At 33.0% G+C, this 15,626-nt stretch overlaps 2 protein-coding genes across 4 annotated transcripts in view; one reads left to right on the plus strand and one right to left on the minus strand.

Moving 5' to 3' along the window:
- LOC139485890 (collectin-11-like) overlaps positions 1–4,179 on the minus strand; it is a 30,129-nt gene extending 25,950 nt beyond the window's left edge. Inside the window, exon 1 of one of the 2 annotated variants that reach the window (XM_071270541.1) lies at positions 3,806–4,179. In XM_071270541.1, coding sequence (XP_071126642.1) covers positions 3,806–4,130 — 325 coding nt within the window. In that variant the 5' untranslated portion in view covers positions 4,131–4,179. The remainder of the gene's footprint in view (positions 1–3,805) is intronic. The other variant, XM_071270540.1, reaches the window with a different exon arrangement.
- Positions 4,180–4,938: 759 nt separating this feature from the next.
- Positions 4,939–15,277, plus strand: LOC139485891 (elastase-1-like). 2 transcript variants are annotated; one of them, XM_071270543.1, is made up of 8 exons: positions 4,939–4,968; positions 6,562–6,619; positions 9,419–9,674; positions 10,222–10,312; positions 11,510–11,681; positions 12,470–12,508; positions 13,280–13,431; positions 14,318–15,277. In XM_071270543.1, the coding sequence occupies exons 2-8, from the start codon at positions 6,565–6,567 to the stop codon at positions 14,546–14,548; spliced, it is 996 nt and encodes a 331-aa protein (XP_071126644.1). In that variant the 5' UTR covers positions 4,939–4,968; positions 6,562–6,564; the 3' UTR covers positions 14,549–15,277. The 2 variants fall into 2 exon arrangements, with proteins under 2 accessions (XP_071126644.1, XP_071126643.1); XM_071270542.1 differs by lacking the exon at positions 4,939–4,968 and adding an exon at positions 5,564–5,803.
- The last annotated feature ends 349 nt before the right edge of the window (positions 15,278–15,626 follow it).

Consider the following 15,626-nt stretch of genomic DNA (forward strand, 5'->3'; position numbering starts at 1 on the left):
AATAATACACATGTTTGGAAGATAGACGCGAAGTTATCACTTATCGTCCAGTGGCTAATATTTGATGAATGTTGAGGACTATAGGCAAAACGCAATTATACGCTAAAATATTCGTTCCATTGCCCCGGTATATCATATATACACATTAAAGGGGGGGGGGGGGGGGGGGCGATGATTCAAAACATTGTAATATTGAAGAGTATACGTAGGGGAGGGGTCGGGTTTTAGTTTTTTAGGGGCATTTTTTTTTGTCTGACTACTAGATATATTTAGGATATTTTGTAGTGTTATCTCATCCGACCTGGTGGTATCATATTTTAACATATTGTACGTCCCGACATCCTATAAATATATCGGAAAAGTCCAATTTAATAACTGTCGTTGCATGTAGGATAATTGTCCGAAGTTCCACGACTATTATTTAAATATGTCAAAATAAAGGATCCCTTAAACGAGTATTACGTATGATTCGTCAAGCATACGTACCTTTCGTCAATTTGTAAGAAAGCTCTAGTAGGCGGACACATCACTGCTTCCACTGGTAGTACCGGATCACGGCCATGCATTACGAAAAACGGAGTCTCTTGTATACTTTCGTGTTACGAAGTTCTGTAAGCGAACAAAACAAAAGGAATAAAGGTATCCCAATCACGCTGGTGTCCACTAACATACATTGATAAAATTGCGATTAATGTTCCGTTAAACGTTCCAATACGCCATCTGTTTCAGGATGGTATGCTGTTCTATAAGTTTACAAATTTCTTTCAAGGCTTGATCGAAAGTTTTTCTACTGTCTTGGAGCCCAATGACGCAAAACAACATCAATACGGTAAACATTTTCATTAACACAATAAAGTTTCCTAAATCTACGTTGCATGAAAAATCACACAGAATATCTAATCCGGTAATACACTGATAAGAAAAAATACTATCTACTACATAAACATATAATACACAAAATCACACTAATTTCCAATCTTGAATTGAATTTTATCACCCGACTCCGAAGTGATACATACATTATTTACTCCCGATACATGCCTACTGACTGTTGATTCCATATCAACTAACATTAGACGCTTCACATTTACTCGTCATCCTCTGATTTTGGCGACACAAAAACTTCGGATTTGAATAACATGTAATACCATTTTACATTTGAACATCTGAAATAATCTTGCGGGAGAGTTGAGATTAATAGTTAATGAGAGTGAATGGATGTGTCTAGATATAAAGCAATGTAAATTAATTCAAGTGTATATTTTTGAACCTGTTTATAATAAATATGTATATATGAACACGAGTCTTAAAAGCCAGTGCCTTATAACAGCTCCGTGACAAGGCCACTTGTGAATGATGTTACAAAACATATACACCACGCCTTACTCATTAACATATTCAAACGAACTCATCCTGCGGATTTGTCGTTTAAATATGTTAACTCGTAAATAGCGTGGTACATATAATACTTAATGAATGGCCATAATTTATTTTGAATTTATTGAACTATAATATTAAGTTTTGACTCTTCACATTTAACTGAATATTCGCGAATTATGTAAAATGTGAAAAGAGTCAAAAAATAATTTTATGGTTCAATAAATTCAAAATGAATTATTGCCATTCATTATAAATAAATTTCTATAAAAAATAAGGCTCAAAGAACTTTTTATATTAATCATATTAACAATAACAACGTACAAACATGTTGGCGTATGAATACACAACGTCAGAGTTGGCGTGTCGCCATAAAAATTAACGACATTGAAAATAAAAGTAATACTTTTAACCAACCAGAAGACAGTAACTAAATACACCAAATTAATTTATTACTGTATGCATGATAAAAATGTATTACTGACTAATTGTATGCATGATACAAATGTATAATTCCTGACTAACTGTATGCATGATAAAAGATGTAAAACTATTCAGGACCTTTTTTTTTTTTAGAATTTGATGCTCATTTTTTAAATTTCATTGGGAGTAAAAGTGTTGACCAAAAGACATTTTGTATGAAGCGCAGAAGCAGTTCATTTTATAAATCTATACGATTCCTATAAAATTGTAAAAAGAATCATTCAATTCTTATTTTCATTGTGCTAATAGTATGAAATCAATATTTATAAAATGTTTTTTCGTTTGAATTTCTATATATTATTTAAACATTAACGCGCATAGCACGTACACAGTGTCGGATCCAGAAATTTTCATAAATGGGGGCCCACTGACTGACCTAAGAGGGGGCCCGCTCCAGTCACGCTTCAGTGATTCCCTATATAAGCAACCAAATTTTTTCCCAAAAAAAGGGGGGCGGGCCCCCTGCCCCCCCCTAAATCCGCCTCTGGTACAGTCTATTTTACACGGAAATAATATTTGATTTAGGAGAGTGTCCCTATTGTTGTTGGCCAATGAAAATGACGGATTCTTCTGAAATATACATGTAACACTCCCAAACGTGTCCTGCCTCCCAAACGTGCCTGATTCTCCCAAACGAGTATATTCTCCTAAAACGTGTCCGTAATATTCAATTTCCCCAAACGTGTCCGATTTCATAACCATCAAACGTGTCCAATAATTTTTATTCGCAAGAACGTGTCCATTATTACTCGCCACTACGTCTCACGTCTTAAAATAAGCGCTAACACATGCATGTCCCAAAATCAATGACGTTTACGGCAATTCTGTGATGAGGGACACAGTTGTTGAAGTGGTCATTTATTAGCATAAGCTTGTTCCATGCAGTTGTTAATGATTAGCATAAAAATTATTGCAAATTTAATCTGTATCAAATGAATTGGCTTTTGACTGAAATTGATTATTGTCTAGTTGCAAGTATTTCATGCGCATTTAGCAAGCATACATATAATTCTTGTACTGTCGAATTAATTGTTTACTATGTTAATTATTTTGTACTAGTAAACTCCGTTGATGCCTTTTATATTAATCCGAATATTGCACCTTTTTGTCAGCAGAATTGACTTCCTTTCTTTCAACAGTTCTGATATTTTAAAAGCTCTTAAAATCATAAACTGGTTATCAGGTTTTTCAATAAAATTTAGGTTTCGAACATCACTAAAGACACATAAACAAGAGACATAACGTCCAGTGGCAAACATTTAATGCATTATTTGAAAGATATCAAGTTAGCGATACCTTTGATACATTTGTCAATTCGGGGCCTTTTTTAGCTGACTATACGGTAAGGGCTTTGCTCATTGTTGAATGCCGTACGGTTACCTATACTAGTAGCTTTTTAATTTCTGTGTCATGTGCTATCATACCAAATCTTCTTATTTATACTGTAAATATGTTATTCTATCATACCGGGAATTTAAGATTGGACCTAACTTCTAACGGCTATTTTGGACTAACACTAGGTGGGATTTTAGTTTAAAAAAAATAAGAGTTAGTTAAGACCGAATTTTAAATGACTTCAGTGAGAAACGCGCAGAGAATGTGACATTCTCCCTTCACGAAGTGTCTGATTTAATTTCTTCACGCATTTATGATACTGAGAAGAATGATAATTCCAGTAAAAAAAAAATCGGGGGATGGGACACGTTTATTTATTTATTTATTTTTTTTTTTTAAATGGACACGTTTATACAAATGACAAGCTTTGACGCTTTTTTACATCTTGACATGTTTTGCAGTTCAGTGACATCGATGGGAACACGTTTGGGGGAATCGGACACGTTTGGGGTGAATTTTTGGGTTTTTTTTGGACACGTTTGGGGGATGAAGGACACGTTTCTGAGTGTTACAGAGTGTTATAATGAATTTGTCAAATTTTGTCCCTTACCTTCGATTTTCTGTCGAAAAGCAGATAAAGTATTATCATTAGACGTCTGTAGTATGTCCACAGCTGTTTGAACTGTTTTATCCAAAATATTTTCCACGAAATCATTCACTGCTTTAGAAACAGACTGGTTCACGTGTTTTGCTACTAATTCCTTAAGTTGTAGGGTTAGACTTGAAATATCTAACTCTGCTTTGAGGGGTGCATTTAGTTTCGTTATTAATGGTATGTCAATTGCTGTTTCACAGTTGTCATGTCCACAAGTATTCGAACACACGTTTTCAATAATAAAGAGAGTGAAAAGAACGATTGCAGATACTCGCAACATTCTGATTTTTTTGGTTAAAATAAAGCTGTGTGTTAAGAAGATCCCGGTTTTATATCTCAAATCCGTTAATTTTTTTCTGATAATATAACACATGTCGAGAGGGTCTGGATGGTAAGTAGGAAAGTCTACATTTCTGCATTTCTTTTTTTTTTTTTTTTTTTTTTTTTTTAAATATTTAAGGTGTTATTCTTCTTCATTCTTTGTGTGAGTTTTTTTGTTGACCTTTTTTCGTAATTCTTTTATCAATTCACTACTATCTTATATCTATAATTTTGTGACTTCGTTTCTATTCCCCCCCCTTTTACCGGTATTTTCTATTTTGTAAACCGCATTCATACCCTCTGACACGTATAACTAATTGTCTGTTTTAAACCCGTAATAACGTTAAGATCGTCTGGTTTTTTTCCCTCAGAATAAACGGAAGAACTAATTTTATCTGTGCATGCATGTACATAACCTATTCTTAACCCAAAACGGGATAATTAAAACATAACATCAAAACAATTTAATCAGTAAGGAAATTGAACAACAAATTAGAAGCCAAAAATTGCGTTAGTGGCTTTTGATTAAAGGCGAGAAGGAAAACAAAAAGTTTTTCTTTAACCTCCAAGAAAATGTATTTCTGAACTTGTGACCTACGAATAGTTCAATCTTCTAAAGTACTATAATTGACTTTTCCAAAAATAGATGCCGGTCGATTAATTCCATCTTAAGACCTCTCCAGGAAATGAGAGGTTTTAAAATAATTATACAATATAATAGTCTGTCAATCTTATAATGATAATATCGGTTACTTCGCTATACTTTTACCTTCGACGATTAGAACCGGTGGAAAGAGGTATGAATTTATATTAGATTGAATGAGAATAAAAATCGTAATGTTTTGTTATATTGGTAAACACAAATGCCAGGAAACTTCAAAGTTTGTTCTTTTGCTAAACTTTTAAGCCTCTGATTAATTTTTTGTTCATCTTTTCTGAATCTAACTTGTTTCTATAGTATTTGATCGACAAGGACTACGTACACATGCTCATATTATAATACTTTTTTGACGGGATTTAATAGGGAGTTAGATAGGACGTTATCACAGTCGGCATTGGAACTCACCAATTTGAACATGTGGAATATAATGCTGTCAGAATATTTTGGGGTTTTCTCTAGAATGTCCTCGTCTGAATATATGTGAAATATTTGCAGCAGGGCCTTAAACAAACCACATTTAACCAGTTATGCTTTCTTTCGTGAAATAATTACAAAAATATTGAAAACAATAAGTGGAATTATCTTTTGGATACATTTCACAAGACAATACTATTACACTGTAATCAATAATTATCAATGATAAGTTTATAATGACGTGTTTTCTTCATGGAATTTTTTAATTCACATGTGACGTAGATAGCTTAGTGACGTATCTCACGATATTCTGGTTGACCAGTGAGACGGTTCCATTAAAATTTTACGAAAAGTTTCTTGTATTAACAGAACGCCATATATGTTCTTTTAAATATAATTCAAATTCATTGGAATTCTTTAGTTACTGTAATATTTGGTACTGAGGCCTGACATTCTAGATAGGAATAAAATACATTAAGTGTAATTATAATTAAAATGTTTGTTTGACGAAGGACGTTCTGGACAGGGATTTATTCTGAAATCTTTTTTTTGAAAAGGTATATAAATAATACTATTTTACACCATATATATATTTATACATGTATCATTTGACAGTTAGGCTTAACGTAAAAAAAAGAATAGATGTACAACGCATCAAACATTTACGAAAATCGATTGAAAATAAGTAATTTTATTTATCAAAGAATATATTTGAAAATCAGGCATCAAATATGTCGTGAATAATTATTCAGTTCACAATGAAAAGATTCAATACTGTTATGTACAATGTAGCTTCATTGATCTAATCATTATTGACCATTAACAATTGTAATGCTTAACAAATGAATGTGGCATGTTTTGATCTGTTTTAAATATTTGATGTCACGACTTGCCCGACACCCTCAATTTATTGCCTTTAATCAAAAGTATTTTTTTATATGTTATAGGTATTATGATTTGCATTGTAGCTTTGGTTTATTCGTTGATTTTAAACGATACTTACAGCACATTTGTGCTATTTTCTTGGCGGTCATTTTGTATTGCTGGGGGAAGCTGGAGTGTGCGAAGCAAACCACCAACCTTTTGTAAGAAAACTGACAATCCTAGTCGATTCAGGTTGGAGTCGGGCGGCACTGCTCCACTGGATTATAACTCACAAACTACTGTTGACAGACTAGAGATATACATGAAGTAGTTTGACTACTAAAACCACAAGGCTACCAAGACCCCATATTGTATTTTTTTAAAATGAACTGTCACATACAAGATGACAGTAAAAGATAAAAACAAAAATAAATGTATTTCTTTTTTACAGGAAATGTTCAGACTTGTTATTGTGATGTCGCTTTGTTTGTTCATAGGAAATTCTACAGGTAAATATTTTAATTCATTAATTAATTTGTCTTGCTGTTATGTTTTGTCAAGAAACCCAGGGCGGATCCAGCCATTTTAAAAAGGGGGGGTTCCCAACGCAGAGTAAAGGGGGGGGGGGGGGGTTCCAGCTATATGCTCCCATTCAAATGCATTGATCGGCCAAAAAAAAGGGGGGTTCCAACCCCCGGAACCCCCCCCTCTGGATACGCGCCTAAAACCTGTTAAATTTTCGGATCATTCACATTTTTTTCAATTACATTTGCTTATCTTATTCAATCAGATTTATTTTATATACAAACATAATTAATTTCTGTGTCATTTGGCCTCTTGTGGAGAGTTGTCTCATGGGCAATCATACCATATCTTCTTTTTTTTAATAGAATAGAATAGAATAGAATATTTTTATTTCCCAAATTACAGGGCCCATAAAGGGCATAAAATCAGATACAATTGATTTACATAATTGGTAACAATAACAATGGAGGCATATACATATATATTTGGAATATAAGCATTGGTCAGAATCAAGCTAAAAACCACATACATTGTATATATTGTGAATAAAAGGATAATAAAATTACATTATACATGTATATGTATTTATTCTCAAATTATTTACTTGACTTAGTGTCAGTGTTCATACCTGATCTCCTTAATTCAAAACAGTCACAAATATAACAGCCCAGTTTTTCCATAAGAGTAACATTTTCTTGGGTCAAGAGCCATAAAAATTTAGAAGATTTATTTAAATTTATAAAATTACAACAGTTGTTAGAAATGTCTTTAAAAAAATCGTCCCTTTGAATATCGTAAAGAGGGCATTCTAATAAGAAATGAAGCTCATCTTCAACTTTACCAAGTGAGCAATTAGAACAAAGACGCTGAGATCTTTCTATATGCTTTTTTGAATATCTGTCTGTCTTTTTTTAAAGAGTGAGCACTTATTCTTAATTTACAAATTGACTGTCTTTTTTTGAAGTTCTGCAATTCTAAATATTTTTCTTTTTTAAAACAATTTTTTATAGAAAAATAAGTACCAAGCTTCCCTTTTTGGGAGTTAATTGTTTGATACTTAAGTTTATTCCAAAATGTGAAATAACTTTTACATAGTTTATTTTTAACATACTGACATAAAGAACCAATTGATTGGTCAAAATTTGGTAATTCAATCTCTCTCTGAATATAATCTATACTAGAATACCATGTATTTACATTAGAGCTATGTAACTGTTTACAACATATAAATGCATCAAATAGTAATCCTTCTTTCAACTGTTCCAGTCTATGACAATATTTTAACATTGATAAAATTATAGTAAAATACATAGGAAATCTACCAAGCTCTGACATTACAGCAATATTACTTGACTTTCTGTTTACACCAAGAATATATTTCATAAATTTGGTATGAGCTTTTTCAGAAGAATCCTGACCAAAGACTTTTTCTAATATATAATCATTATCTTTTTTACAAGCAGCTGAATTCGTTCTAAACATTCCCCATATTTCACTGCCATATAATAGTATGGGTTTAATTGTATGATCATAAAGATGTAAAAAAGAGGCAATACTAGGGTTGGATGATGACAAGCATCTCTGTAGCTTAAAACAAGCTTTTAAAGATTTGTTGTATAATTCATCTTTACACTGCTTAAATATACCACTAGGAGTAAATGTGATTCCAAGATATCTATATAATTTTGCACTTTCAATCTCTTTACCTCCAAAATGTAAACAACATTTAATATATTATATATAAGATAATACACGAACACATTTTTCTTTTTCAAACTGCTTTCAATCTAAATACTGCAACGGAAGACTAAACAGCTACAATATGTACAGCAAAGACTTGCAGTTCAATGTAGAGAACGGTCAATCTGATTAAAATTCAGACAGGGCTATAGTAACTCGCGCGCTATTCTGAGGGGGAGGACAGGGGGTACCCTTCTCCCTTCTCCCACCCCTCTTCTCCTTTTTCCTACCCCCGTTCTCCTTTCTCCCATTAGAATAAAACATCTCCTTTTGAGATATTTTATCTTGAAATATTAGAAAAAAATTTAAATGGAGAGATATTTTATTTTTTCTCCTTTCTCCAACTTTTTCTCCTTTCTCCCAGCCTTCCTCTCCTTTCTCTTACCCCCTTTCTCCTTTCTCCCACCCCCTTTCTCCTTTCTCCTACCCCTTTCTCCCTGTCTCCCTTACCCCTGTCCTCCCCCTCTATTCTCAGTCTTATGAGCATAAAGAAATCTGAGATATATAATTAGATTCAGTGAACGGCCATTAAAAAAAATGGATAAGATAGAAACCCATAATTATACAACTTTAAACAAAAGTAGTCTTGTCACGTAAAAAAAGGAAATGGTAAAACGGGACAATCGGAAATCTAACGTCGAGGAAAAGACCCGGATATTGCCGAAGTAACAGACGAATAGACCAGCAACACTGAAAACATTTTTACGTAAAGGCCGTTACCGCCATATATAAAATTGTCGTCGCATTATTCTCCGGAATTAAAAATCAAGGCACTCTGAATTTTGAAATCATACAGGCCTCCTGTGAGCATGATAAATTGTGATACGTTATATCACCCTTTAATCTATAACTTTATTTTAACCAAAAAATTGAAACGAGGATGTCATTAGTGAGCCGTCATAGTGCTCAATTCATTTTGTTTCTTTAGAGAGATAATATCACATTTAAGAAGTAAGTTTCTACCCATTTCGGTAATACTTATTTCCACTCTAGCCTATAATATTTGAACTAATAATTGTCTTTTTCATTAATATAACAAACAGCTGGAAAAAAGTCTAGAATACTAGATAGTCTTATAGTTAAAGGAGAAGAGAAGAACAAGGTACCAGATAGTTTAATGGTGAGAAATGGAGGGAAGACCAGGGTACCAGATAGTTTTATTGTTGGAGGTCGCGATGCTTCATTAAGTTCATGGCCGTGGCAGGTTGGACTAATATCGGCTTATGGTGTATTCTGTGGAGGTACACTTATAACGTATGACGTTGTTATAACAGCAGCACATTGTCTGGACGGATCAAGGTAAGCTTTTTTTAGAATTGAAAAATATGTAATCGGGAAGTTAATGTTACGCATGTGGAACAGGGTGTGCTTACCATTTCGGATCGTTTTATATCGGTACCAGGTTTTTTTCTCCCGAGAGTCCGTATTGTCAAACATTGTTTGCAATACTATAAATCTTTGTGATTTTTAACCGAATTTTTCGATGGAAAATCTGTTATTGATTTGGAAATGTACGGAAGGCAGATATCCGTGCGGGAAGCGCACAGGCGACTGCCAAAACAATGTCCGTGCATTTACTCATGAACCGTTCAACGAAATCTTTTCAAGTTTTAATATGTTGCTTCTTATGAAAAGATGATGGTCAAGTTATATTTAAAAAGATTTTCTTTTTCACCGTTCAGGAGTAATAAATCTTGAAAGATTGAAAAATGGTGTGTCAGTCGTGTCCGTGATACAGCAGTTCGACTTCTAGGTCACCGAGGCCCTATATTTTAATTTTACATGAAATGCCAAAATGAAGGTAGATATGACACTAAAAGATTGTTCAAGCTATGTTTTCTTTTAGGAGACGTGGGTTAAGTGTTGTAGTAGGAGAGTACAATAGGTATTTCTGGGAGGGTTATGAACAGTATATCCCAGTGAAAAGCTTCAACGTGGTAAGTAATAAATTACAAACCTTTTTCGTTTGCAAAATATATTTATACATATAAATTACAGTGATTTCCAAAAATGTTGAATAGTGCATCAGTCGTTTCATCCGAGAAATCGATTTCAGACATGCAACAACGAAAACAAGTGACGGTCAAGATAAGGCGACTTGGAACAAACCCTAAATAACGAAAATTATATGTGGCTAAGATTAAACTGGTACAGGAACAAAGATGTTAATTAGTTATAACTGTTTTAAGAACTGATAAATATATATTAAATTTATCTAAGTTTTTGTCAAATTACTTTTTTATAACTTTTTTATACTTAAAAACATTGCCTTGTCACGGATAATTTTGTGTAATATGTAATATATCTGTTGTATATATATATATATATATAACTCGTCTAAACATCAACCCAACAATGTTAGATCTGTAAATTTAATATACATATATATATATATATATATATATATATAAGTACGTCTGAGTCAGTGACAACCCTACAACAGATGTATCCATCGGATCGCCATCAATGATGGTGATACATGGCTGTGTACATAATGTATATACAACTCGTCTAAACATCAACCCAACAATGTTAGATCTGTAAATTATATAATTTAGCTGATCTGTAACAATAACATCTTCATGCCTTATATATCATGTACTGCAGTACGCCGCTAGATTAAAACTAACGTGGAAAGGTAACACACGGCCAGCGAAAGCTCTTTTTTTGAGAGCCCAGGTGGTCGTGTGGTCTAGCGGGACGGCTGCAGTGCAGGCGATTTGGTGTCACGATATCACAGTAGCATGGGGTCGAATCCCGGCGAGGGAAGAACCAAAAATTTGCGAAAGCAAATTTACAGATCCAACAATGTTGTTGGGTTGATGTTTAGACGAGTTGTATATATATATATATATATATATATATTAGACGAGTTGTATATATATATATATATATATATATATATATATATATATATATATACAACTCGTCTAAACATCAACCCAACAATGTTAGATCTGTAAATTTGCTTTCGCAAATTTTTGGTTCTTCCCTCGCCGGGATTCGAACCCATGCATATATATATATATATATACAACTCGTCTAAACATATATATGTTGAAGAATTGAATAATGATAAAAAAAAAAACAGCATGTGTGTGAACAACATTATAATATCTTCATCTTCTTTTCAGCATCCAAATTATGACAATAACTTTCTTAAAGGATATGATATAGCCATATTATTTCTAGAAAGAAATGCTACGCCATCTTATCGTGTCAAGCCAATTCCTGGTATTGCTCACAAAACGCTGTATTACACAAAATGCAAGTGTTTCATTACAGGATGGGGAATCAAATCAATGGGTAAATATATTTATACGACTACAAGATGTCCGCGAAACCGCGGTACAATTTGGCTAGTGTTGAAATATAGTGTGGATACAGTTCTAAGGTGAACACAGATTATCTCGGAAATAATTTAAAAGTACCACTGATTAAAAAAAAGTAATGTAAAGTAAGCACTTCTTCTTTGTTATAACTACGTACTGCACACCCAAAAAAAAATCAAAAAAATCATCGTCTCTACGAGTAAAAATAGTAACACGATCAAGTCAATTTACATTTCATTGCGGTCCCCCTTTTATTTTAATAATGAAAGATCGATGTGATACGATTGGGGCTTTTGCCAACGATTCTTTAATTTCATACAGCTTTATAAACCAATTTTCTAAAGAAACAGAAATTCAAAAACGCTCCCCCCCCCCCCCCAAAAAAAAAATAAAAAAAAAATGAGAGAATAGTTCTGACCATGCAGTCCTACTATATACAAAGTAAATGTTAACGTAGGAAAAGAAATGTCAAAATATAAGGATTTATTTCTGGAAAACACAAGAGCAGTTAGTTATCTACGACACAAAACGAACAAAGGCTAGATATCCCTGACGTGGCGTGGTTGAATATGTTGTGTGTGATCTCAACCTTCCCCCTATACATATAATCAATATGGAATTAACAAATTCAGCCTAGAGATAAATCCTGTATACGCCTTTCCTTTGGCTACAAACTACATGCATGTACATGTATTTATAACAAGTATGCTTATTGAAAATATGACAATGATTCCGTATGATCTATTATTTATTGCATTTTAGTACGTCTTCCATCTGCAGCATCTAAGAACATTGAGTCAAGTAAGTAAAGTTTCAAATCGGTAGTTCTTGTCAAAATAATAATTTAGTAGATGAATTTCGAGCGGTAAATGGGTTGATGGCGGAAGCAAAATTATTTTATAACAATGGATTTTTACATTTTGCGATAGGTTACACAAACATGCAAAATGTACGTATTTCATTTGTCGGCGACTGGTAGATTTTCGTGCACAACAAATGTCACTCCGCGTATTATAAAAAACGTAATCGTTCATATTGTTATTGGAGCCTGGGTGTCCGAGTATTCTCAGAATTTCATCTTTCAGTGATCAAAAGCCTGTGGTGTTTTGATTCGATCTTTTAAGACCACGAGTTCACTGTTCATAGTAGTCGACCGTCTGCAAAGTCCGTTGTCCTTCATTTTACATAGATCTTCTCCCACGAAAATATACTTGTCAAAATGGTCCTAGTTGTATCTTGATTGAAAAACGTGTCCCACGATTCCGAATTATAACCAAAACATACATGTAAAATGAATGAATGCCTTATATCTTAAAAATCGTTATAGATAGAGAAAGTAACAAAAACATTTAGAATGTAATGAATTCCTCAATTCCCGTCATCAGTCGAATACTCACAAAAGTTATTCCCCTTTAATGACGAGTTGATCGAACCCTTTCTCCTTGAGTTTTCAAAGAAAACACAATCAATTAGTAAAGATGAAACCGCAAAATAAAAAAAAATCGGGAACTATTTAGGGAATAGAAGTTTGTTTAGCTTTCTAACTTAAGTTTCGATTATTTTTTATTGTAGAAACTGACGGTTATGGTCACTTAGCAGTAACGTTACAAGAAGCGGAGATTGAAGTTATAAGCAATTCAAAATGCAACTCAAGACGGTATTGGGATGGCTTAGTGAAACCAACAAATATTTGTGCCTTTCATAAAAAAACGGCAGCTTGTGAGGTAAACTTAAAACTTCTAACAATTCTAACAACATTTTAAGACTTTATGATTTGTTGCTGTGTGACTATAGATATATATTGTTGCTGTAAACGTGTCGATTTGTTAGACATTGCTGTCAGTTTCTTATATTCGACAAAGATAAGAGACTTTCTACCTCTTTCATGTCACAGCGAGAACGTGAATCATTATGTTTATGATAAAACAAAGATATGATATTATCAATTCAAAATGCAACCGACCAGACGGTACAGCAATAGCTTAGAAAAACGAACTAATGTTTTTGCCTTTCATAAAAAAAACCGGCGACGAGTGAGGTAAACTTAAACATTCACAACATTTTACGATTTGATCCTTTACGTAACTGTGTAACTATATTATAGATAAACATTGTTGCTGTAAACGTGACTATAATTGTTTGTTGGAAATCGCTATCTGTTTTATAATCGGCAAAAATAAAGACTGTGAATAAGAAGAACCAACTGTTTCATGTCATCACAGAACGTGACTCGTTTGAGATTTAAAAAAAAAAATCATGATGTTATATTACTTATTTATAAAGCATTCACTACATCGCTTATCTCAAATCATAGTAATGGTATCAACTATACGATGCTGGATCAGAGAGATTGGAAATAAAATGACGTAGATGTCAGGTGGAAATTAACTTACCTTAACTTGAGACAATTACAGTAACAGGCTAACCTGTTAATTGCATTTTAAATGTAGTGTATTATAATACACATGTGTTTTATTAAGCCAATGCATGTAAGAGTTCCAGATAAGTATATCAAATATATAATAATAAAACAGATTGTTATTTTACTAATAATAATGAAATAATAACGTTAGATTTCAAAATTAAAGTTAAATGAGTTTCTTTTTTTAGGGAGACAGCGGAGGGCCTCTGGTTTGTAAAGTACAGAACCAATACATTCTAGTTGGGGTGACGTCGTGGGGATCTTCTTCGTGTATGAGCTATCCTACGGTGTTTGCAGACATTGCTAAGTTCTGGGAGTGGACTCAAGACCGAATATTACAATACCGCATGCTAGTGCGTGAAATTAAAATGGACGATACAAAACTCGAAATGGAGATGAATATTTTTCAGGAAAAATAATCATGACTCATATGGGATACATGTTTGAATACTCTTATATATGCAATATCATCAAGACCACCTTAGTTTTGGCAGTACGACCGCCAGAATTGGTTCAATATAATTTACACAATAATACAGCAAACTGTCAACACAGGATAAAAGGCCATTGGCATTCTTATAAAACATTGTCATCGATACAATCATGGCAACATTTGTGAAGTCCTAGCATAATAAAACTATTGCAAAGCTTTCTGAAATCGTATATTGATTTCTCATTTAGTCATGAAAGAAGTATCATCCGAGTTTGTTCTAAAATTGATAAAAATGATCTTTAAATTTGATAATTTTCATTTCGTAATCGGCTAACGAAATATATACAAAATATATTTCTCAACAGTTTCTTAAAAGTTAGAATAAAAACAAGTATCAACGATTATTATTCAACATATTTTGTAGATACCGTCAAACCTGCTTAAGAGACCACCTGTATTAAGCAAAAACCTGTGTTAAAAGACCATGAATGTTAGATCCCTCTGTAGTACATTTCATATATATTGAACCTGTATTAAGACCACCTGTGTAAAGAGACAACTTTTTTTGCTCTAAGGGTCTCTTAAAACAGGTTTGACTGTATATTATAAAAGGGTCCAACGAAAAGTATATATAGCTTTATTATTTTATTGTGTGACGAATGCTGTTAGAAGCAGGATTGTAATAAATTAACAAAGAATTAAAACATTTTGCCGATATTTGCCTTTGTCTATAAACTTTGGAGAGTGTATAGTGTACTTACATGTATATCATATAGATCAAACATTCTGTCTGTGTAGATTTAGTATTACGAAAATATATTTACTGTTACAGTAATTCAATGTTAAAAAGATAACACGTGATCAACAGCAATCCGAAGCGCTTTTCTGGATTTAACTTCATCGTGATCGCTCGATCAGAGTAACATATCAAAAACAAAAACAAAAAACATGCAGATAACGAAATATTTGAAGAGTTATGTGATCAAAATGGACCTAGTATCTTTAAAGATCTATAATAATTTTATGAATGTGTAAACATTTGATTTTTTGTGTTTTAACGCCAC

This window comes from Mytilus edulis, chromosome 8, assembly GCF_963676685.1.
Source record: "Mytilus edulis chromosome 8, xbMytEdul2.2, whole genome shotgun sequence".
NCBI lineage: Eukaryota > Metazoa > Mollusca > Bivalvia > Mytilida > Mytilidae > Mytilus > Mytilus edulis.

Bases quoted from the DNA above. Each gene is read 5' to 3' on its own strand.
- LOC139485891 (XM_071270543.1), top strand. From the start codon at position 6,565: ATGTTCAGACTTGTTATTGTGATGTCGCTTTGTTTGTTCATAGGAAAT. The intron at 11,682-12,469 runs GTAAATATATTT...ATTGCATTTTAG, and splicing joins ATGGGGAATCAAATCAATGG to TACGTCTTCCATCTGCAGCA. The intron at 12,509-13,279 runs GTAAGTAAAGTT...TTTTTATTGTAG, and splicing joins ATCTAAGAACATTGAGTCAA to AAACTGACGGTTATGGTCAC.